The following is a 22,863-nucleotide window of genomic DNA, read 5'->3' as shown; positions in this document are numbered from 1 at the left end:
ATTAACAGTTGGATGTGCAAAAGCTTCCTTCAGTTAAACAATGACAAGACAGAGGTCATCATATTTGGCAACAAAGGAGCAATTCCCAAGGTGAACATACCTTGACTCTAAGGGTCTAAAGACAAAAAAATCAAGTAAGGAATCTTGCTGTCATTTAGGAGTCAGACCTTAGTTTCAGTAGTCACATCAAAGCAATAACTAAATCAGCCTACTATCATCTAAAAAAATATAGCGAGAATTAGATGTTTTGGATCCAGTCAAGAATGCTGCTGCCAGGATTTTAACCTGAACCAAAAGATCTGAGCATATTACTCCAGTCCTCAAGTCTTTACACTGGCTTCCAGTTACATTTAGAATGTATTTTAAAGTACCATTACTCGTTTATAAATTGCTCAATAGCTTAGGAACTAAATACATTTCAGATATGCTTGTTGAATATAAACCTAACAGACCTCTCAGATCATTATGAACAAGTCAGTTAGACATGCAGAGGGTTCACTCAAAACAAGGTGAGACAGTGTTTAGCTATTATGCCACCAGCAGCTGGAACCAGCTTCCAGAAGAGGTCGGGTGTGCTCCAACAGTAGCTACATTCAAATCCAGACTGAAAACACATCTGTTTAACGGTACATTTACTGACTGAGCACTGTGCTGCACTTATTGATAGCACTGCATCATTTTATTTCTGTATTCTTTTTCTTTTTTATTCATTTTAATAATTTTTACTTATTTTTTTAGTTTTTAATCTAATTTCTTGTTCTTAATTGGTTTTAAGATTAATTTTATTTATATGTAAAGCACTTAGAATTGTGTATGAAATGTGCTATATAAATAAACTTGCCTTGCCTGCTTATTCAATATGTGCATGCCAGTTTATGGTTTCTCACGTTGAGCTGATTTTTGGTAGTTATTTGCATACTTGTCTGCATATAAACGCACTTGCTGATACATAACAATTTACCTTTGCTGCAGCACCAATAATCAGCAATGATTTTGTTGCAGTAGATCTGTGATTGCAATAAAAATAAAGCCAGTTTGATATAAAATGTATTTTCACTGAGACACAAACTTAGGAAACCAATAGTCATATTGTGCAAAGGTTCTCATCTGCTTTGGCTGTAAGACCTGGATTTTACATCAAATGGTGACCCAATACAGTACCAAAATTGTTTATATTGTACAAAATTGAATTTCATTTGAAAATCAATTGAAATTCAATTTTGTCATGCATTTGACAGCCAATAATATACTGCAGAAAACACATTTACTGCACAAACTAAGACCTCGTTGCAAGTGAACCCATATTTAATGTAGCCTTGGTTGTATTTTATTTTATCTTGCATAGTTTTGTTCATGATTTTGGAGGATGAGGGCATGTCACGCAATCTATCCATGTTGGCATCTGCCATATTTATCTAGTTTCAACCAACTGATGGTAGAAATAATGTCATCAACAAAAGAGATATGGGAAGCATTTTCTCCTCCCTTTTTAAAAGATGATGAGCCTATTTTTTTAACCAACCTAATTATACATATTTATATGGTTAGTTGCATTTTATTATTTGCATTCAGCATTGTTTTTACCGACTGTCCACAACCCTATCACAACAGACCTGTGACCCGTTTTTGAGTCACAAAGTCACAACCTACTAATTGAAAACCAGTGATTTTAGGCTATAAATAGTAGGTTTGATTTTGGTGTTTGAAGATATACCAAACATATAGCCTGTGTCATGCCATCCATTGTACTGAATGTAACAATAGGAGTTACATAAGTTCCACTGTTAGTTAGTGATATGTTAGGAGGACAGCCCTATTCTCTTTGATCTCCCAGGCTGGGTAAACATCTCTCTGTGAAGCTATGAGAGAAGTGTGTGCGTGCGTGCGTGCGTGTGTGTGTGTGTGTGTTGGGGTCTCAGGCAGGAGTTTCCAGTCTTTTCTGTATTCCATGTGTACAGGTGAGATCTGATTGGCTGCGAATGTTCTGAATTATCAACGGTTTGTTCAGTGGGAGGCCTGCTGCTTTTCAACGCATTGACAGCTTTTCTCAATACAGACAATAGTTTAGACCTGGGGTAGCTTTGTATGTCCATTGCTAGATCTATCCATGTTGACCCAGCAGGCAGTGTTACCTGTTAAGATGAACTGCTCTCCTGTAGTCATAATTCAAGCCTTTTAAAATGCAGGAATTCAGGTCGCCAGATTTTCCAATCCTCAATCTGAAAAAGTAATAACATCATCTTATCAGGTTGGTATGTACATGTTTTTGTGAGATGTTTAAAGAAATTAGAATAGAGAAATGGCAGTACTGTCCAATTGTCCTTGTTTGATTTGTACTTTCAGAAGTTCTGTTGTGTTGTCATTGGTCATCCATCAATATTATGTCACTGATCTCATTGCTTTGATGTCTCATGCTCTCACTATCTCGTCCTCTATATCACTACTGTTTCTCTATGCTCCACTCTCACCATTTCACCTGCACAGAAGGTTACTCTGTCCTGTTCCTGGACATCTGCTTATGTAATTTGCCTATGTAACCTATGAATCTTTCTTTGTGCTTTAGCTGTAAGCTACTTTGCCTCATTCCGGCGTCATGTTGGCAAAATGTGTACTGTACTGCTATATTAAACAGTCTGTATAGTTTATAGTTCCACCCTGTTTGCTTAAATGTTTCTAATAGTGTTTGTGTAGCCATTTGGGTTCCTGAAGACAATATCCACAAGGCAAATGTGTGATGTTTGCCATCTTCCCTTTCAAAAATTGGGAGTTCTGGCCCCTGTGGCAAACTTGTTGCAAATGTGTCACTCATTATTTTCATTTGCAAATAAGCATTTGCAACAAACTCTTCATTGTTTCCACAGGTTTGCCATAGACCTGTTTGCCAGTAGTGGCAAATTGTACAGTTACCAAAGGTTTGCTGCAGGTTCACCACTACCGGTGAATAGCTGCAAACGTCTGGCAATAATTTGCGGCAAATCGCAAGTTCATTTGCATGTGAAAAAAATTAGTTGCAAATTTGTCTGAATTTTGTACAATCAGATATAACATTACACAGACAAGGTTAGTTGTCGATTTTATCACACTTAAATCATGTTTTCATATTGTTTATTTGTGGCTATACTTTTGAAACTGAGTTTTAACGTTTACTGACTGCCCCCATTCTCTTCCAATGTAAATGCCTCACTGTAACTGCAATGTTTGTTTTTATATATATATATATATAAAAACGATGGACAAGTCTATATTCATTTTTGTGGTAATCGGAACCGTCACAAATGCTGTCGATTGAGCTTAACTTGTCTTTAAATACAGGACATAGGCATCCCGTATGAGACATCATAATTTAGGCCAAAATACAGGATGATCTGGTTAATACAGGACAGTTGGCAAAAGCTGTTCTTTGCCATACAATGAAAGTGTATGGTGACAAGAGGCAGCTATGCTCCTGAAATGACAAAAAGCACCATAAAAGTAGTCCATGCAGCTCGTGCGATATATTCCAAAACTTCAGCCATACGATACATTTGTGTGAGGAACAGTACTATTAGCAAAAAAAAATTACATTATTTTGTATACATGCAAATATGCCATGATGCAACTGGTTTAATGTCAATGCCGATCGGTTATGAGACACAAGATTATTTAAATTGTCAAACCTGGCACAACGCATTGGCACTCTGTGCCAAAACCTTTTATGGTGCTTTTTTTTCTCATTTCTGGAGATTGACAGCCTCTGACACCTATTTTAAATTATATAATGTTAAATAGCATAAAGGACAAAAGAATTCCTTTTGTGTTCAACACAAGAAAATAAATTTAAAATCACTAAATTTTAATTTTTGCGTGAGCTATTCTTTTAGGGGTAGCCTATTAGTTTCTTCTGAAGATGTCTTCTAAAAAAGCATTTCTCAGTAATTGTCCTATTCATTTCGTTTTCAGAACTCTCTTTGAATTCCTTTTAAAAGTTCTTCCTGCCTGGCTGCTTTAGTTAACCGATCATGCTGTATAATGTGATGTAGCACAGACAGTCATGGTTTAATGGTTTCATTTGTAATTTTGTGCAGACGCTGCAAGAAAGAGTTTGTGAGTTCCAGGCACGCTTGCACAGCGAAGACGCAGCTAAAAGACTCCTCCTACAACGCCTGCAGACACACGACCACCATAACCAAGAACATCCATCCATTTGCTTAGAACCTCAAGAGCAGCCCAGACTGCAGGACTACAGCCAAGCTATATCCCCTACAGGTGACAGAGAAAGCTTAGTGTAATTGCCTCTGGAACTATTCTGATTGCATAAACTGCAAAAATATACTTTATATTTCATCCAATTTCAAGATTCAGAAATATAAAGTTTGAAATGTATTTGTGGTATAAACCTAAGGCCCGACCCGTAAGTATGTGAATGCAAACGTATCTAGTTTGGAGGTGCTATAGTGGACATGTGTTAAGTTTCTTTTTATACAGTTAGTTTTCTATTATAGGGCAACTACTGTCTAGGTCAACTCTTTTGGAGACTCTTGTTGAGCAAGTTAGTTAAAGGTATTTACACTGTTGACTTTTTTATAGCTAGCTACTTGAATAGCAACACATTTTGATTAATTTCACAGACATTTTGAAGGTAACTTTATCGCCCCCTGGTGTACCAAAGTTTGTTACTGCCACAGTAACACAAGAGTTCACCTTACGTTTCTACAACAGGACTGCACACTTGCAATGTGTTCACCAAGCATTCAAATGTGCATTTGCATACTTGCATAGAGTATGTTTCTGGCCTTATCTCTTGTGGTCTGAAAATTAGAAAATGTGTGTGTATGTATAGGTGTGAGGGGCTCTAGTGCTTTGACACGAAGGACAGTGGATTTTCCCAGCACTGTACAAGTGAAGGTTCACTCACGGGAACAACTACAAAAAGACGAGGGGGAAGAACTCACTCTCATTATAGGGCTACGCACACAGGTATATTACACACCTGCTCAAATCTTTCAGCCAGATCATTTACTTTCTTTGCTGGCCATGAATTATGTTTTTTGTTCATTGATATTCATTGTTTTTGTCTGGTTAGATTAAAGTTCATCAATACCTCATGAGGGTGGATGTGTGAGACTTGCTGACTCATGTTTTGTGAGTGGATTTAATCTTGGGTTTGTTTGTGGGTTTTTAGGTCAAGGAGCTGGAGGAGAAACTAGTGGATCAGACGCAGGAGGTGGAGAGACTGCGCTCTGAGCTGGTGAGAGACTAAAGGAAACAAGTATAGAGAGAGGAATTAACAGGAACAGGGAGAGTTGTTACAGTTAGTGCCATTGTGTAAATCACCTGATCTTGGTGGGCTAAAAACAGACTTACTAAAAAGATATTTCTAGAGCTTTAAAGAGGAACTCTTGTTCTTGCAGGTTGATGCTGACCTGGTTTAGTTTTGTGATTTGAAGGAAGTGCTGAACTAGTTTTGTTGATGGGAGAGGAATGTAAGCCTTCAGCTCTGTAAGATTTACAACTGGCACAAGTCTCAAATTTGTTGTGTGTGGGATTACTTTGTGGGCAAATTTGTCCCCAGAGGAGAGCTAAATAAGACAAATCCTCCCTTCGGAGACATCTGGGGATGTCCTCATTTGGAAAAACTATTCATACATTTTGGGATGTGTTTTTTCCATTCTAAAAATGCAAAAGATTTTCTTTTATGGATTGGGTTATGGCTAGTCATAATTATTATCTTTAAATGAAAACAATAGAAGTCTATATTATGTCTTTATTTGAATGACCACGTAAGTGTGTGTGTGTGTGTAGGGGGCGACAGATCTGGAGAAACAGCTCGAGGTGCTGGAGAGTGAAAACCAGCGGCTCAAACAGGAGCTGAGGGCCAGTCACACCCAGCAGCCCCAGAACACCTGTTCGACTGCCCACTGCCCACACAGCCGGGTATATTCTGAAACCAGAAACACACTCGCATTTATACACTATTACACAGAGATACGGCCGGATAATTTAACACACGAAGCATTGTGTTTTTATCAGTCATTTGATATAGTGTGTGTGTGTGTGTGTGTGTGTGTGTGTGTATATATATATATATATATATATATGTATGTACTGTGCAAAAGTGTTATGCACAGAAGATGTTTCACAAAAACATTTGTCTTAAGATGGTTATTTATATCTTCAGCATTAGTGTGTCAATAGGAAATATACATTTTAGACTCCCAAACATTCCTTTTGCAAATTGAATAGAACAGAATCGAAGAACAGGGAGCCCTGCAACAGATGGCATAGCCCCCTACTGAACAGAGTCTGGGATTACATGAAGAGACAGAAGCAATTGAGACAGCCTAAATAGATAGAAGAACTGTGGCGAATTCTCCAAGAATCTTGGAACAGGGAGCCTGGGTAGCTCAGCAGGTATTGACGCTAACTACCACCCCTGGAGTCGCGAGTTCGAATCCAGGGCGTGCTGAGTGACTCCAGCCAGGTCTCCTAAGCAACCAAATTGTACCAGTTGCTAGAGAGGTTAGAGTCACGTGGGGTAACCTCCTCATGGTCGCTATAATGTGGTTCTCGCTCTCGGTGGGGCGCGTGGTGAGTTGTGCATGGATGCCGCGGAGAATAGCGTGAAGCCTCCGCGCGCTACGTCTCCGCGGTAATGCGCTCAACGAGCCACGTGATAAGATGCGCGGATTGACGGTCTCAGACGCGGAGGCAACTGAGATTCGTCCTCTGCCACCCGGATTGAGTCACTACGCCACCATGAGGATCTAGAGCGCATTGGCAATTGGGCATTCCAAATTGGCGAGAAAGAATCTTGGAACATCCTGTCTGCCAACAACCAAGTAAAACTGTGTCCTGGTGTACCTAGAAGAATTGGTGCTCTTTTGAAGGCAAAGGTGGTCACACCAAATATTAATGTAGCTTTTTTTTTACTTTTGGCATGTTAAAGAGATGATTCAGGTGTCTGGATCACAGTAGAGAGTGATGCTGTACAGTCCGGGCAGAGTGGTCTGCTACATGCTCTATATATTGCTCAAAACCTACCTGCAAGATTGGAATTGCGGCATGCGAAATTCCATTCAACACAGATTTTTGGCCGTATTTGCACTGTTGCCTGATCTGCATAATTCCTTTAGTTAACCCGGCACTAAACCAGTGCAGGCAGTGTGTGCAAATAGATAGTGTAATTTATTTCTTAGTGAATTCCCCCCACATTCTTAGTCAGCTGTTCATTGTCCATATTTATGTAATCATCCATCCGTGTCTCTCTCAGGATGTGGAGGCTCTGCGTAGTGAGCTATGTCGTAAGGAGGAGGAGTGCCGTGAGCAGGAATGGCGACTGGCTGCACTGGAGCTGCAGGTGCAGGAGAGGACAGGTGTGATAGTACAGTTGCAGCAGCAGTTAGAGGAGGCTGCACAGCGCAGACAGGAGCTACAGCAGCAGCTGGAGGAGGTCTCACAGAACAGGAGTCAGAGTGAGGAGCAGCTGACCTCACGACTTCATGATGCTGAGGAGGCTCTGTCTCGCCATGCTGCACTGCCTCCACAGGTCAAGGTGAGAGTTGCAGATTTAGAGCATACTAAGATATTTTACCTAGGGCTGGCTGTAGATTAAAATAATTAATCACAACTAGTCTCAGTTTTTATTTTGAAGTTGCCGTGATTAACCTCTAAATTTGAATTTGCTAATATTTGTCTCTAAATATTTGTGACCTGTTCCATCAATTTGAGTCACTTTATTCACTAATGTAAAAAGGGAAAAAAAAAATTTTTTTAAAAACATTTAAGTTATTATGTCTGCAATGGTTTGGAGTAGAAATATATAAATGATATTGTTAGAAAGCTGAAACATTCCCTTTCACTTTAGTATGGAGTACAGAAACACAAAATGTGTTTCTGGGTCAAAATGACTCAAAATAATGAAGCAGGTAACTTTATTTTATTTATTTTTATTGTGCATTCAGTTTTAATGCCTTTTTATAGTTTCTCTCTTAGGGATAAAAATTACAACATGATATTTCTTTTCTTCATTTATAAATAAATTCCACCTCACAAAGACTGAATATCTCCTTTAGATCAAAAAGCCAAATTTTGGCTTTTAATGTGGCTTTTGCCCATCATTTACTGTTAAACAAGAGCTGGGGTTGCAGGATTGTTGTTAGTTGAGCACAGACACCTCTGCTGGCCCTCCGTTCTCATTGTGTCCGTTCTTTGTCAGACAGAACAGAATGAAACAGAATCACTTTAAAGTGGATACATGTGTTAACTGATTAAAAAAAAAAAAAAGTGCTTTATATTTCAAGTTTAAAGGAATTCTTCACCTAAAAATTAAAAATCTGTCATAGTTTACTCACCCACATGACTTTCTTACGTGGAACACTAAAGGAGACCCGTGTTCATGTGAGAACTTCATTGCTTTCAGGGCTCAAACAAGTTCCAATGTGAGCCACTGTGAAAAAGATTCTCTCATAGCACTCATGAACGTGTAACAAACATCAATGACCATGTTTACATGCACTTAAGAAAACTGTTTATTCCAGGGTTTTTGCAGAAAGTGGCGTTCTGAAACGTCATGTAAACGAGAACGTCATTTTCCTAATGGGAATTAAGGGATTAAGAGAAAGCGGTTGAACACACCTGGGGTAAACACATAACCGCCGTTCTGAAATGTCACGTAAACGAGAACGCCGTTTTCCTTACGCCGCATAAGAGATTAAAAGAAAGTGGTTGAACACACCTAGGTTTCTCCTCAAGAACGTGGCTTAATGTGGCCATATAAACACATAAGCAGCGTTCTGTTGAGTGATTGGAGTGTGCACATATGGGTGAACACACCGAATAACAAACGTCATAGGATGGAGCCCAACAGCAAGTCAACACAGCGAAAATAATTCAACATTTCTGGTAGTACAGTGGGAAAAGCACATATACTATAAACTATACCCATTTATACACAACAATGTAAAATATCGACTGGGGGAATCCCAGAGGAAAACCCCACTATTGCAGTGCAATTCCGCTGCAGTTTGCGATGGTAAATTAAGGAAACAAACACAGCAACAACTCTGGAATATCTGGAAATAAAGCTAAGCAATGGAGAATAAAATAGCGAAGTCTTCCTCAGATCCCTTGTTTGTTATTTACACAAGCGTCACTGGACAATTACGTTGCTGTGGAGAAAGCTGCTTACTGACGGAGACACGTATACAGGAGTAAAGAGAAAGCCGCTTATACAGTGCATGTAAGCGGAAACGCTGCTTTCTTGCAATAAGCCACTTTCTGTTGGCCATGTAAACGCAGTCAATATTTCACCCAAAAAAATTACTTACATTTCGGGTTATCAACAAAACACATCTTATGCCTCCAGAAGACTTATGACGCATAAATCGCATGGACTACTTTAATAATACTTTATGTACTTTAAGTTCCACATAAGAAAATAAGTCATACGGTGAGTAAATTGACAATTTTCATTTTTGGATGGAAAAAGTCCCTTAACGTTTAAGTAAATTTTCATGTTTTTTGCTCTAACTTTTCCTAATAAAAACAGTTTAGGTATAGTCATACCTTCATTTGTCTCTATTTCTCACTCTCCCTGCAGTATGTGACCAAGACAGTTGAGGTGGAGTCGACTCAGTGTAAGCAGGCTTTAATGGAGGCTCAGGCCCGTAACCAGGAACTTCAGGAGCAGTTGGGTGTGCAGAGACAGCTCCTTAGAGAGTTAGAACAGCAGCTCAACGAGTCCCAGAGGACCAGCAGTCAGTTACGCCAGCAGGTATCAGTACACTTCCTTTGGTGACAAATATTTAGTCTTTAGGACATGCTCTCCTGAGATAACCAGTGGCCAACACTTCTCATGGTTGTACTGAGATCTGGCCCCTGTTTGTGGAAAGTGTGATGGGCTGTTTATATTTGTTTAGATGACGCTAATATCCTTTAGCTACCAAGAGGTTTGACCTCATTGTCAAATGTTATTATGGAAGAGCAGGTTAACGGCTCTCTCTCTTCGCTTGCGTTGCAGCTGAGGACGGATCACAGCCGTCTCTACGGTCTGCTCTCCAAGGCGGTGGGTGGGGGTAACATAGAGGTCACCCGCAGGCTCTCCAAGGTTGGCCAGATTACTCTGCAGCTGACAGGGGTCAGAGGTCAAAAATGTGTTTGGGGATCAGATTCCAGCGCTTATTAAAGAATCAAATTTACTTGAAACTATTTTTTGTACATCCCATTTTAAGTTCTGATCAGAAGTTGTGTGTAGATTTATTTCAGTGGTTCATGCTTGCTAATGCTCATTTTTGACCTTTGAAACCCTGAAACTTTGCAGAGTTACTAGCTCACTATCCCCAAGGGTCATTGCTTTTAATTGCTTTTAATTGCCAAAGTGTGACCCAATAATCCGGTGTTTCCCAACCTTTTTTTTTTTTTTTTTTGCCTGAAGTACCCTCACAGCACCATCAGTAATGCTCAAGTACCACTTCGTTGACACAACACAAGATGTAACCAAAGGCTAAATATCATTTAGCGTTATCATTAATGTTGTAATATCCCTGATGTACAAAATTAAAAGAGGAAGTTGCCGGTTATAATGTTTATTCATCAACAACAACAAAAACGAAACCAGGCCATATAAGCCGTGAAACTCACAATTTGAACACAATAATTAATGCTGTTAATTATACAGGGGAACTTTTAGCTTAGTACAAACAATTTTATAATTTTATTTTTTTCATTGTTTAGGTTATTTTGGTAGACAGTGTGTTATATGTCATAGTTTCCGCTAAGAAATTTTGGTGTTGGCCAACATGTCTGGGAATTATAACGTTTATCATACAAATTGGAAATAATCCGGTCATCTCAGTTCAGTGTTTATTTTACGCTTTTGACTATGCCTAATACAGTATACAGTAATAATAACACAAGTCAAATGAACAATAAATGTTTGTTCATTATAGCTGCTTTGTCATAAAATAAAAAAATGGCATTCATGGAATAAGCCTCTAATTAAACATTAAAAACAAAAACAGAGGTCAAAGCACTTCATAGGTTAAACAAAGCAAAATCCAAATCTTTTAACGTACCTCCTGGAACCTGCCTACATACCCCTGGTTGGGAATCACTGCCATAATCTACTGTGAAATAGTCGACATGACCCCCGTTGTGTACTGCATTGTGGATTGTGGATACAGGATTGTTTGTGACTCCAGCTGCCCTTCATGTGTAGATCCAGACCAATTTTTCCCCCACCCAAGGCCCTTCCCAGGAACCAATTCATTTTGCGTTCTCCTTTCACTTAACTGAGTGCATCACTGTCAGTCTAACAATTTATCAATACTGGTTGGCTGTAGACAGCATCCAAATATTGGGCTCTTTTTAAGTTGTGGTCATTACAACAAATGTATTTTTATATAATTAACAAGGCATCAGAGTTTAATTAAATTGGCATTATTTAAAATATTAATTGTTAACATTTAGTGCCTTCTCACTGCATAGCTGGGCAGCTGTGTAAAATTAATGTTTTTACAATCAAATTAATAATTTATTCTGACAAGCAATATGTCATTTTAAAAGCTTTTTACTCAAAATAAAATTTCTGAAAATGATTTTTTTTAGTTATGTAGACTAATTTTGGAGGTTTTGCTCACAGGAAATCAAATGTTAAGACAGAAAGCAGACCCTGCTTTAGGAAAGATGTCTCTGTGTTCATTTCTAATGTTGTAATGTGCATACCTGTCTTAGTGATTATTTAGCATTGGGTTTTGAGTTTAGGTCAATGTTTGTTTATTTGTAACTATTTTGTCTTTTGAGATGTTGGGTTAACTGGTTTGTCAGTGGATAAACCTGGTTTGTCACATATGTATGATTTTTTTATGATCTGTGCATTTACAGTACATGTACATAAACTAGAAAAAAACTGGATCATTACAAAAACTTGCAAGAACAACGCAAGACATTCATTGAAATTTCCAGTTATGACATTTCCCCGCCAAAAAAAACAGAGGGCATTTAAATGACCTGACAAATTGTCTGCTTATGAAGCATAATTGATGCAAGATTTTGCATGTAAATGCATTCATTGACAGTAAGTCTCTAGTTGACCACAGGGTCAGATTTGTTACGAGTCTGTACACATAGCTTTATATATCTGTGTGTTAGATCCTGGTGTATGAGGGTGAGATGGAGAAAGCTCAGGGTCATCTGGAGGCAGAGATGCAGAGTCTAGAGGAGGAGAAGAACAGAGTGATCGAGGAAGCGTTCATCAGAGCAGAGAGTGAGATGAAGGCCGTTCATGAGAACCTAGCAGGTGAGACTGCTCGTGTCTGTACAGTGTACATGTATACTGTATATATGAATGTGAATGCCTGTTTGTATCTAATCCTGTGTGTGTGTGTGTGTGCAGGAGTGCGGATGAACCTCCTGACCCTGCAGCCGGCCCTGAGAACCCTCACCTGTGACTACAACTGCCTGAAGAGACAGGTGCAGGACTTCCCTTACATGCTGGAGAAAGCCATTGCAGAGGCAAAGCAGGAGGTGAGATGAAAACAAACCAACGGAAACACCTCCAAATACATATAGAGCCTGACCAAAGCACACATGCTAAGAGGGCTGTTGTGTATTATTGTAGATCTGTCAGGTGATTGGAGAGGTGAGCAGTGCAAACCAAGAATTGCTGCGAAAATACAAGAGAGAGATGAACCTGAGGAAGAAATGCCACAATGAACTGGTGCGCCTCAAAGGTGAGACCACACAGCATTTTTGAAGAGTGTGCATATGCGTGAACCAACCAGATAACAAACATCATAGGATGGAGCCCAACAACATCAACAAAGTGGAAAGAATTCAACATTTCTGAGAGTACAGTGGGAAAAGCACATATACTATAACCTTTACCCATTTATACACACCAATGTAAAATATTGACTGTCCCTCACGTTTGCGTATATGCGCTCGTACATTGGGGGAATCCCAGTGTTTAACATAAGAGGAAAACCCCACTATTGCACTGCAGTTATGCTGCAGGTTGTGATGGAAAGTTAAGGAAACAAACACAGCAACAACTCTATAGAAATAAAGCGAAGCAACGGAGAATAAAAAAGCGAAGTCTTCCTCGGATCCCATGTTTGTTCTATACACAAGCGATGCAGGGAAATTACATTGCTGTGGAGAAAACTGCTTACTGACCGTGCCGCATGTATACAGGAGTAAAGTGTACGCCGCTTATACAGTGCATGTAAACCGGAACGCTGCTTTCTCGCTATAAGACGCTTTCTCACAATACGCCACTTTCTGGTGTCCATGTAAACATAGTAATTGAAGGAGTGACCCAAGCCATACCTAGGGACCAAAATATAAATACTTGTGGTGGGCTCTTTGAACTTGGGCCAGTAAGCAACCCATGTAGTAACATGCTAACAACCACTCAGAACACCTTAGCTACCACATAGCTACACCCTGACATTGAGGCGGTGAATTTTGCACAGACAAGCACCACTTACATTTCCTTTAGAAAATGTTAAAGTCTGGTTTGAGTCAATACTGTAAAATTAGTCACTACATTCTATAATGCAGCTGTTTACACAGCCATATTTTTTTTTACTTTCAATGCAATTTGTTGTTTTTCAGGCAACATTCGTGTGTTGTGCCGAGTACGCCCCATATGCCCTGGAGAAACAGATGCTGCTGACACCAAAAACCTAGTGACCTTTGACCCTGATAATGATGCTGTTCTCTACCTGTCCAATAAGGGCAAGCTCATGTCCTTTGAACTTGACAAAGTCTTTCCCCCTCAGGCTACTCAGGAGGAGGTTCGTGCTCAAGATTTCTGTTGGTCATATTAGTGTACTTCCTGTTTTAATTATTACCTCACAGTTTTCCCTTTTCTGATTGGACAGGTGTTCCAGGAAGTGCAGTCTCTGGTCACGTCCTGTATTGATGGCTTTAATATATGCATCTTTGCCTATGGACAAACAGGCTCTGGAAAGACCTACACTATGGAGGTATATCAAAGATATCAATTCATTCTCATTGCCTCTAAATGTCGGATCCCTGTGTTTTAAAAGGCTGAAATGTTTGCAACATCCAGTTGTTACAATTGTGCTGCCAGTTGCATGAGTTTGTTTGCTGGAAAATGTAGTGCATCAGCATACAAAGACACTCATGTTTCTGTGTGTGGTGTAGGGCGTCCCTGAGAACCCTGGCATCAACCAGCGTGCTCTGCGGCTGCTCTTCTCTGAAGTGACCGAGAAGAAGCCTGACTGGGACTATAAGATCACCGTCAGCATGGTGGAAATCTACAATGAGACACTTCGGTGAGAAAACCACACACCTACTGTAGGCAGTTAAAGACCCCGTTAAATGGTTTAACGAGCGCAGATTTATTTCCTGTGGTGACATAAGTACTACTGAAACAGAAAGTTTGGGCATGACGTTTTATTTTTGTGTCATACCCACGAACCATGATGTAATTAGTGGTAGAGACTTTGTCATTGTAGAGCGCAGATGGTTGGACAAAAATCTGTGTAGTGCAAAATGAGTCATCAAACATTTTTGGTCCATTTTCCCGGCAGAGGGAACCTTAGACTACCATACAGATTACCTCAACACTTGACATGGACTAAAAGCCACGAACATCTCATTCTGATTTCATGGGGTCTTCAAGAAAATAGCAGCAGGAAGTAAAATCATGATGATGATGATGATGTTCTAGAGTGTTTCAGGTAGCACTGTAGAAGGCAGATAGTGTGTAAGCCCTGTTGGCACTTTACTGCAGACAAAGGTAGATTCAGCACTATGTAATTTTTCCAGTGTCCCTGCGTCACTGTGATTTTATGGATGTGTGTTGTCCTATTTTTTTGCTTGATATCTTTGCATTTAGATTTAGCGTGTCATAGACTGCTTTTCAGCAGTTATGTAAAAAACTGATTAGATTTAAAATCACTCAGGCCATCTGTAAGACATAAACAGAATAGTTCACACATCACACTTCTATCCCCACCATCACATTCCTTTTCTTTGTCCTGCACTATTGCATAACCTCTGCACATCTGTTTGAGTTCTGCAATAGAAAGAGATTATATATTATACTGAAAGCAGAGCACTCAACGTGCTTTTAATATTAAACTGTGTCCCAGATTTTTAGTTTTTACATAATGCTTTATTTGCATAGTTTGTGATGTTTGCTATGGCGAGCTTTACTTTTACTTTTTTTCAAATCCCTAACCTTAAGTATTGAATTTGATTCGCTGCTCTCCCTGCTCTGTCCATGGATGGCTGCATGGATGGGCAGCAAGTTTGCTGAGAAACATAACATAATGCAAACACCTACAGATTGCTTCAAATTCAAATTTATTCAAGTCAATAAAAGGATGTTCCTAAATGGACTAGAGACCAGAATTTCAGAGGGTTTGGCTTTCTTGATTTCAGGCAGTAAACAGCCACTGAGAATGAGCTAAAATGTGCTCAAGTATGGACAAGCACCACTTATGTTTTCATCAGAAAATTTACAAATCTAGTTTGACATTGTTGATTGCAGCAAAGTAGGTGCAGTGCTTCTAAATTCTGCAAATGTTTGGTTGCATTTATTTGTCTTCGATTCCCACAGAAATCTTTTGGGTGATAATCCAAATGAGAAACTTGATATCAAGATGTGTCCAGATGGCAGTGGACAACTGTATGTGCCAGGACTCACTGAGTTCACAGTGGAAAGTGTGGAGGACATTAACAAGGTGAGAGTTCATGCCATCCAAATCAGAAAGAAAGCCTTTAAGGTCAGTATTGTGACCTCTATTGTTAATCCAAAGCAAGGACTATCAAATCAGAGACCATTTTATGTTTAATCACTTGTTTTGTTTGTAACCATTGACCTTTGAACCCTGCAGGTGTTTGACCTGGGTCACATGAACAGAGCGACAGCGTGCACTAATCTGAATGAGCACAGCTCTCGTTCTCACGCCCTCCTTATCGTCACAGTAGCGGGTTTCAACTCTTCAACAGGCCACCGTTCCTCAGGTACACACACTTGCATCTACTGAGCAATTTAAATGGGAACATGCCATAGTCTTCCAATTGAGCATGTCTCTGAATTCCCCCAAAGGAAGGTTTTGTCAAACTTAGCTCACTTTTGGGGACAGTTTTATCTCCAAACTAAAGCCAATTCTGTACACACACCCACACACAGTTCATTTACAGAAACGCTAATGTACTCTAGTATTTCTTTAACAAAAATGAGATGTAATTTCAACACTCTACATTTACCAACTGTACAAAATGGTTTACGATTCCCTTGAGTTGTTTACTCTTGATTCACTTTGTCTCTGTGTTTTTTTTTTAGGTAAGCTGAATCTTGTGGACCTGGCTGGGTCTGAGCGGATTGCCAAATCTGGTGCTGAGGGCAGCCGTCTGCGTGAAGCTCAGTGCATCAACAAATCACTGTCTGCTCTTGGTGATGTCATCAATGCCCTGCGCTCCAAACACTCACATGTGCCCTTCCGGAACTCTCGCCTCACGTACCTGCTGCAGGACTCGCTCAGTGGAGACAGCAAGACCCTCATGATGGTGCAGGTGTGAGCTTCTTAAAGTGCTGAACACTAACTGGACTAAGTTTAATGAAGTCATATAAAAAGGTTTAAATGGTAATAATTATGTTCAGAGTATGAAGAGGCTTACTTGAAAGCTTGACACATTTTTAATAGATATATGGGGAAAACTATTTTGTTCAGGATATACAAGCGAGGTATTTTAAGCTGTTTTGTGCACACGCTCTCCTGTTGTTGTATGCTAATCACCACAAATACTAAATAACTTTAGCCTCTTTCATGGATTAATGGGAGAACACAGCTTAAATTGACCTCATTTACTTTTTTAATAATACACATTCCTGGTCGTATTGTGCATAATTCATTAGCCCACATTATTCTAAAAATGAAAAAAAGTTCTATGTTTGTATAACCTTTCTCTGCTTCTGAAACAACGTTTCTGATTGGGAAACCAAGGCCTCATGAGCAGGGAAAAATTATTTCCAACAGTATCATCAACTTTTCATGATCCAATCAGATCCTAATGCATTAATTGCTGCTGAACTTTTTGTTTATCTTGGAAATAAGTCACAATACCAAATTTAAATGCATCATGTGTCTTCTGCCGTTCTGTTCTATCAATGTTTGAAGTGATGTGTATTCACCGATTGTCTTCTCTATTTTAGGTGTCTCCTCTAGAAAGTAATGTCAGTGAGTCAGTGTGCTCTTTGAAGTTTGCTCAGCGTGTTCGGACTGTTGAGATCGGCTCCTCATCTTCCTCACGACGTCAAGCAGAGAACTCCTCAACATCTTCCTCACCTACTCACGACAGCGTGGAGGTACATCACACACACGTACATAATCTGTGCTCATGTGTGAAAACCATGATGCCTTTAAAAACTGAATCATCAGTCCCCTCTTAAAATGCCTGTAAGTCTTTCACCCACAGCTTTTCGTCTGTTAATACAAGCTGCAGTGGTCCATAATATGCTCTCTATTCATTTGTCCCCTTTTGTTTTCATAATTTTGGCTTGGCAAAGCCAGCATACTGTTTTCGTACATTCCTGGGATAAAGTTTTTTTCAAAAGCCCCAACACAAGACCAATTTTAAACTGTAATTTAATTCTTCCTGGAGCTTTAAAGAGATGTATGCCGAACTTGGCACAGACTTTCAGGCTGCTCTGTCTTGGGTTGCTATGTATATTCTAACTGATTAGACTAGAAGTTTCCCATAGCAGAAGATTACAAATCTCAAATAATTCCAAATAAATGTAAATTTCTGACTGTAATTCAGCCTAGATCTTTCAAACTAAGTCCATCAAACTCTGCACAATCCTACAGGCTATGCTGTCTTCAACGCAACCAACCAAACACCCACTTATCCATCCAACTAAACACTTATTCGCCCGCCCATCCATCCACCATCCATCTAACCATCCGCCTACTTATCCATCCACCCACCTATGAATCCATCCATCTATTCGGCCACCCATCCATCCCCCCATCTATCCATCCACACACTTATTCATCCACCATCCATCCACCCACATATGAATCCATCCATCCATTCGGCCACCCATCCACCCTTCCGTCATTCCGCCCGCCCACACACCCATCCATCCATCCCCCCATCTATCCATTCACCATCCATCTATTAATCCACACACTTATCCATCCACCCACATATGAATCCATCCATCCACCCATTATGAATCCATCCATCCATTCGGCCATCCGCCCACCTATCCATCCATCAGCCCAGCTATCCATCCACCATCCATCCGCTCACCTATCCATCCAACCAACCATTGACCCTCCCATCCGCCTGCACATCCATCTGTCCACCCATCCATCCACCCACCTAACCATCCGCCCACCTATCTATCCATCCATCCTTTGGCACACCCACCCATCCACGCACTTATCCGTTTGTCCATCCGTCCACATATCCATCCATCTATCCATCCATTGGCACACCCATCCATTTGCCCGCCCATCCATCCAATTTTCACCTTCTTACCATACTTTCAGACAAGGCTTTAAATCCAACAACAAACTTTCCTTTTCTCATTTTTGTATGCGATTTGTTTGAGTGAGAGTGTGTCACATTAAAACTAAATATAAATCGTCTGTCTTTCATGCTGTAGCTGGACTCTCCTCCTGTGACCCCTGTCCCTCTCCCCATCTCAAGGGCTAGTAGTGCAGGTTCGACCCTCTCCTCTGCCTCTAAAACCCCCAGCACCCGGCGGAGGTCCCAAAGCCAGCTCTCCACAGGTGAGGAGAGAGCGAAATACCCACTTTGTTTCACTTTAAAGCCAACAATGCAGAATTGTTTTAACAGCATTTCCCACAACAGATCTAAATTTACTGTCACTGAGAAATACCTGCTTATATAAAATTCTATTAGAACTTTTTCAGTTAATAAAAAAATATTGTACATTTGTAAGCTGCCATTTCATAACCACACGCTTAATATATGTAGCATATTTAGCAATTGGCACATTCATTCAGAACAGGTCACAGTATGTGCAGGGAACACCAAATCCTGGTTTGCATTGAGACCCTGTAATTGGTTGGTTTACAGATAGACAGGTAGACAGAAGCAGCCCATTGGCTGGGGACGGTGGGCAGGTAGGTGGGGTTTTATGTGGTTGGTTGCTTGGCATGAAAACGCTCAGCATGGCATGGTACCCCACGTTTCACCTGATCACTGCCCACCCATCTAACACTGCGCCTTTAACCTTGGAAAGCTTCGTGTGAGTGTGTTTATGTCGAGATAAATGTTGCTGTATTTTGTTTTTGTTTTGTCCTTGTACCTTGTTACTGTTTTTGTCAATTTGATTTATATCTCTGTTGTTTGTGGTCTTTGCAACCATGTACTGTATTCACTGTTTGTCTTTGTTATAGGGATAGTTCACCCAAATATGAAACCTCTGTCATTATTTACTCACCCTCATTTTGTTTCAAACCTGTATGACTTTCTTCTTAAGGAACACGCACATAAATAAAATAATTTTAGGCAGAATGTTCACCATTCACTTTTATTTGGAGAAAAAATATGCAATGAAAGTGAATGGTGACTGAGGCGGCCATTGTGCCTAGCATCTCCTTTTGTGTGCCATGGAAGAAAGTAATATGGGTTTAGAACAACATGTGAGTAAATGATGCCTGAATTTTCATTTTTGGGTTAACTATCCTTTTAAATGTGTGTGAAAGAGAAAGAGAGGGCGAAAAGAGTGTTTTAGGTGTTCACTCAGCTCTGCTTTTGTTTGGCCAGGCTGCCCTGTGGTGGTGGCAAAGGATAATGTATGTTTTGTTTTTTGTTTTAACTGTGATCTCACTGTCATGTAAGCATAGAGCAGTCGCAGATATGAAGAAGGACAGTGTTTCATTGGAGGAATATAAAGGACAGTGTGTCATTGGAGGAATGATTAACATGATAATTAATGCACTTGGCAATGTCACTTGGCATTCCAAGCTTGTCGCCTTTTAATGTTGCAATTCTGCGACACAAAGCACCAGATCATAGCCAACTTGGAGCACATACTCATCACCAAAAGCGTGTATACTAGAATAGACACTCCTTGTCTGTAATAAGGTGTGTTATGTGTGCACCAAAATATTGACAACTTGGCCGAAATCAAGAAATTGTGAGTCAGTCTTGCAATGTGCACTTGGCGAAACTAAATTCCATTGGTGTCTGAACTGTTTGGAAAGAGCTTTCTATACCGCAAAAGAGTGTAAAAATAATATGGAGAAGACACAATCAGCTAGTAAATATAATTTTTAGGCTAAATTAGTTTCTTCTATTGTTGAATCTGTTTTGTTTTTTTCCATAGGAAGAGCGTGCTGTATAAACACTGTATTTCCATTGCTCACTTTCTTTTTTTGTTGTTAATAGGACGAATGAAGTTAACAGCGTGATAAACACCTCAAAGTGGAAGTACAGAGAGCTGTTGTCTGTCCTCCAAACCTCTCGACCAATCAGCTCCTTTCTTGATGATTCTACCAATGACAGACCTGCATTTCATACTTGACGGGAAGGGGGGAACTTAACCGGCATATCAGGGTTGGGAATTTGATAACAGACATCTACTGAAGAGACATTCCTTTTGATCTGATTGATTGACTTGATTTAAGATGATCATATGTGATTCAAGATAATGACCTCTCAACACCTGCTGCCTCAGGATGAGAAGACCCTTCCATTACAGCAAAGTATTTATGGGCAATAATGCACTTTAGTCTAGTCTAAGCTGTCATTTTTAGTGTTAATGTTACATAAATGCAGAATTGATTTATAAATGCTTGAATGTACGTGTGTGTGTATATATTCGTGTGTCTAAGCAAGATATTAATTCTTTTTTTTTTTTTCATATAAATTTTTGGGTTTTATCTTTTTTTTCTTTTACAGTTTCTTCATATGAGAACAATTCATAATTCCACAACTGATAAGCTTTGAAAATTGTGTTTTAAATGGTGGCAATAAGAAATAATGCAAAGTTTGGTTTCTGATTAGCATTTTTTCTTTTTGTATATACAAACTTGAAGGCCATTCAAAGCCTGGACCGTCTTCCTGATTCATGCATGTCTCTCAATGTGCTCTCATTAATTTTAGGACAATCATTAGCAATTTTTGTGCAGTGAAGTCAAATCATTATGGTATACAGCATTTGCTGAACTCAGACAATGTGTCGCTCTGCTTGTAAACAGGAAGCGGACTAGTTATGTAAATATAAATGCATTCCTTATGACCCTCAGTAGCTTACAGTACGTCCTCAGTGTACGATCTCTCAGTGTCTTGAACTTGAACAAACCACTAAGTAAGAGTAAAGCTACTGTTTGTGGCTCTGGGGTCTTGCTTGCTTGTATTCACATTGGTGCATGTTTGTATGCAGTTTTTTTTTTTTTTCTACAGTTTTTAATAAATGCCCAAAACCAACCTTTGGAAGTAATTGTTCCTCTCATTCCACATTTTAAGAGCTTTTGGTTTTGGTGAAATTGAATGTCTTTGGGGCTGTTCACAACAACATGTTTTTTTGTCTTTGACCATTTTGCTGCGTCTCACTGTTTTCTTTTGCGTGTTGTGTGAGCGCCTTTTTTTTTTGTTTGTTTTAGATGCTGTGTCAAGTTAAAAAGAACTTCAACTGTTAAAAACACATTTTGAAACACCTGCGTTTTTAACAAAATAACTAATTTGGTCTGAACTGTCCCTTAGTGTACTGATAAGATAAATGAGTATGTGTGATAGCTGTTGACTGTATTTTTGGCAGTGTCCATGTTGGACTGCTAATGTTAAGTTTCTCTTCTCTGGTAATTTTCAAATCTGAAAGTGCCTAATGCTTATCGCAAGCTCTTTTGACATTTAATCATGTGCTGGATATGAATTATAGATATAATAATTTTAAAAAATGTCCTAGTTAAAATGCCAATTCTTTATCAGCAATGCAATTACTACTAGTGAAAATGCAAAATTTTGGTATCAGTAATTAGGTTTGGACTAGTAAAAAAGTTAATTAATCAAGAAAATACCCATTCTACACTCACTGAGAACTTTATTAGGAACACTATGGTCCTAATAAAGTGCGCGACGTAGTCCTCTGCTGTTGTAACCCATCTGCCTCAAGTTTTGAAATGTTGTGCATTCTGAGACGCTATTCTGCTCATTACAGTTGTACAGAGTGGTTATCTGGCCATTCTCCATTGACCTCATCAACAAGGCATTTCCATTTGCAGAAATTGTTGTATTTTTGGCACCATTCTAAGTAAACTTGAGACTGTTGTGTGTGAAAATCCCAGGAGATCAGCAGTTACAGAAATACTCAAACCAGCCCATCTGGCACCAACAATCATGCCACGGTCAAAATCACTGAGATCAAATTTTTTTCCCCATTCTGATGGTTGATGTGAACATTAACTAAAGCTCCTGAACCATATCTGCATGATTTTAAGCACTGCACTGCTGCCACACAATTGGCTGATTAGATAATCGCATAAGTAGGTGTACAGGTGTTCCTAATAAAGTGGTTGGTCAGTGTATATCAAAAATGCAATTTTATCTAGTAAAATTCTTGATATCATTTTCACTAGTAGAATTTCAATAATCACTCACTCTTGTTCAGAATTTAATTACAGGTATCTATCATTAATTTCTTACAAATTCCAAATACACATCAGCTATCTAGTAAAAATGATAATTTCATATATGAATAATTACATCGTTATTAGTGAAAATGTCCATTCCCGATATCAACAATCGAATTACAATAAAAATGCAATAGTTTTATAAACAACTGTAAATTAATTGTTAAATTCAGTATTTTAGATATCTGGAAATGGTTTTCAAATATAATTAAACTGAAGATAATAAAAATTTAAA

At 39.3% G+C, this 22,863-nt stretch overlaps 1 protein-coding gene across 7 annotated transcripts in view; it reads left to right on the top strand.

Annotated features, from left to right (window-relative positions):
- The window catches only part of LOC127455742 (kinesin-like protein KIFC3), a 63,001-nt gene extending 41,575 nt beyond the window's left edge, over positions 1-21,426 (top strand). For 5 of the 7 annotated variants that reach the window (XM_051723837.1, XM_051723834.1, XM_051723838.1 and 2 more), the window contains 19 exons: positions 4,065-4,245; positions 4,820-4,956; positions 5,162-5,227; positions 5,782-5,913; positions 7,250-7,531; positions 9,578-9,751; positions 12,127-12,274; positions 12,371-12,501; positions 12,596-12,707; positions 13,594-13,775; positions 13,863-13,967; positions 14,149-14,279; positions 15,572-15,695; positions 15,849-15,978; positions 16,301-16,530; positions 17,171-17,323; positions 18,632-18,758; positions 19,069-19,115; positions 20,386-21,426. In XM_051723837.1, coding sequence (XP_051579797.1) covers positions 4,065-4,245; positions 4,820-4,956; positions 5,162-5,227; positions 5,782-5,913; positions 7,250-7,531; positions 9,578-9,751; positions 12,127-12,274; positions 12,371-12,501; positions 12,596-12,707; positions 13,594-13,775; positions 13,863-13,967; positions 14,149-14,279; positions 15,572-15,695; positions 15,849-15,978; positions 16,301-16,530; positions 17,171-17,323; positions 18,632-18,758; positions 19,069-19,115; positions 20,386-20,394 — 2,601 coding nt within the window. In that variant the 3' untranslated portion in view covers positions 20,395-21,426. The remainder of the gene's footprint in view (positions 1-4,064; positions 4,246-4,819; positions 4,957-5,161; positions 5,228-5,781; positions 5,914-7,249; positions 7,532-9,577; positions 9,752-12,126; positions 12,275-12,370; positions 12,502-12,595; positions 12,708-13,593; positions 13,776-13,862; positions 13,968-14,148; positions 14,280-15,571; positions 15,696-15,848; positions 15,979-16,300; positions 16,531-17,170; positions 17,324-18,631; positions 18,759-19,068; positions 19,116-20,385) is intronic. The other 2 variants (XM_051723835.1, XM_051723836.1) reach the window with 2 other exon arrangements.
- Positions 21,427-22,863: the final 1,437 nt, after the last annotated feature.

Source organism: Myxocyprinus asiaticus, chromosome 18 (assembly GCF_019703515.2).
Source record: "Myxocyprinus asiaticus isolate MX2 ecotype Aquarium Trade chromosome 18, UBuf_Myxa_2, whole genome shotgun sequence".
NCBI classification, from domain to species: Eukaryota; Metazoa; Chordata; class Actinopteri; order Cypriniformes; family Catostomidae; genus Myxocyprinus; species Myxocyprinus asiaticus.
This window is presented reverse-complemented; position numbering and strand designations above follow the sequence as displayed.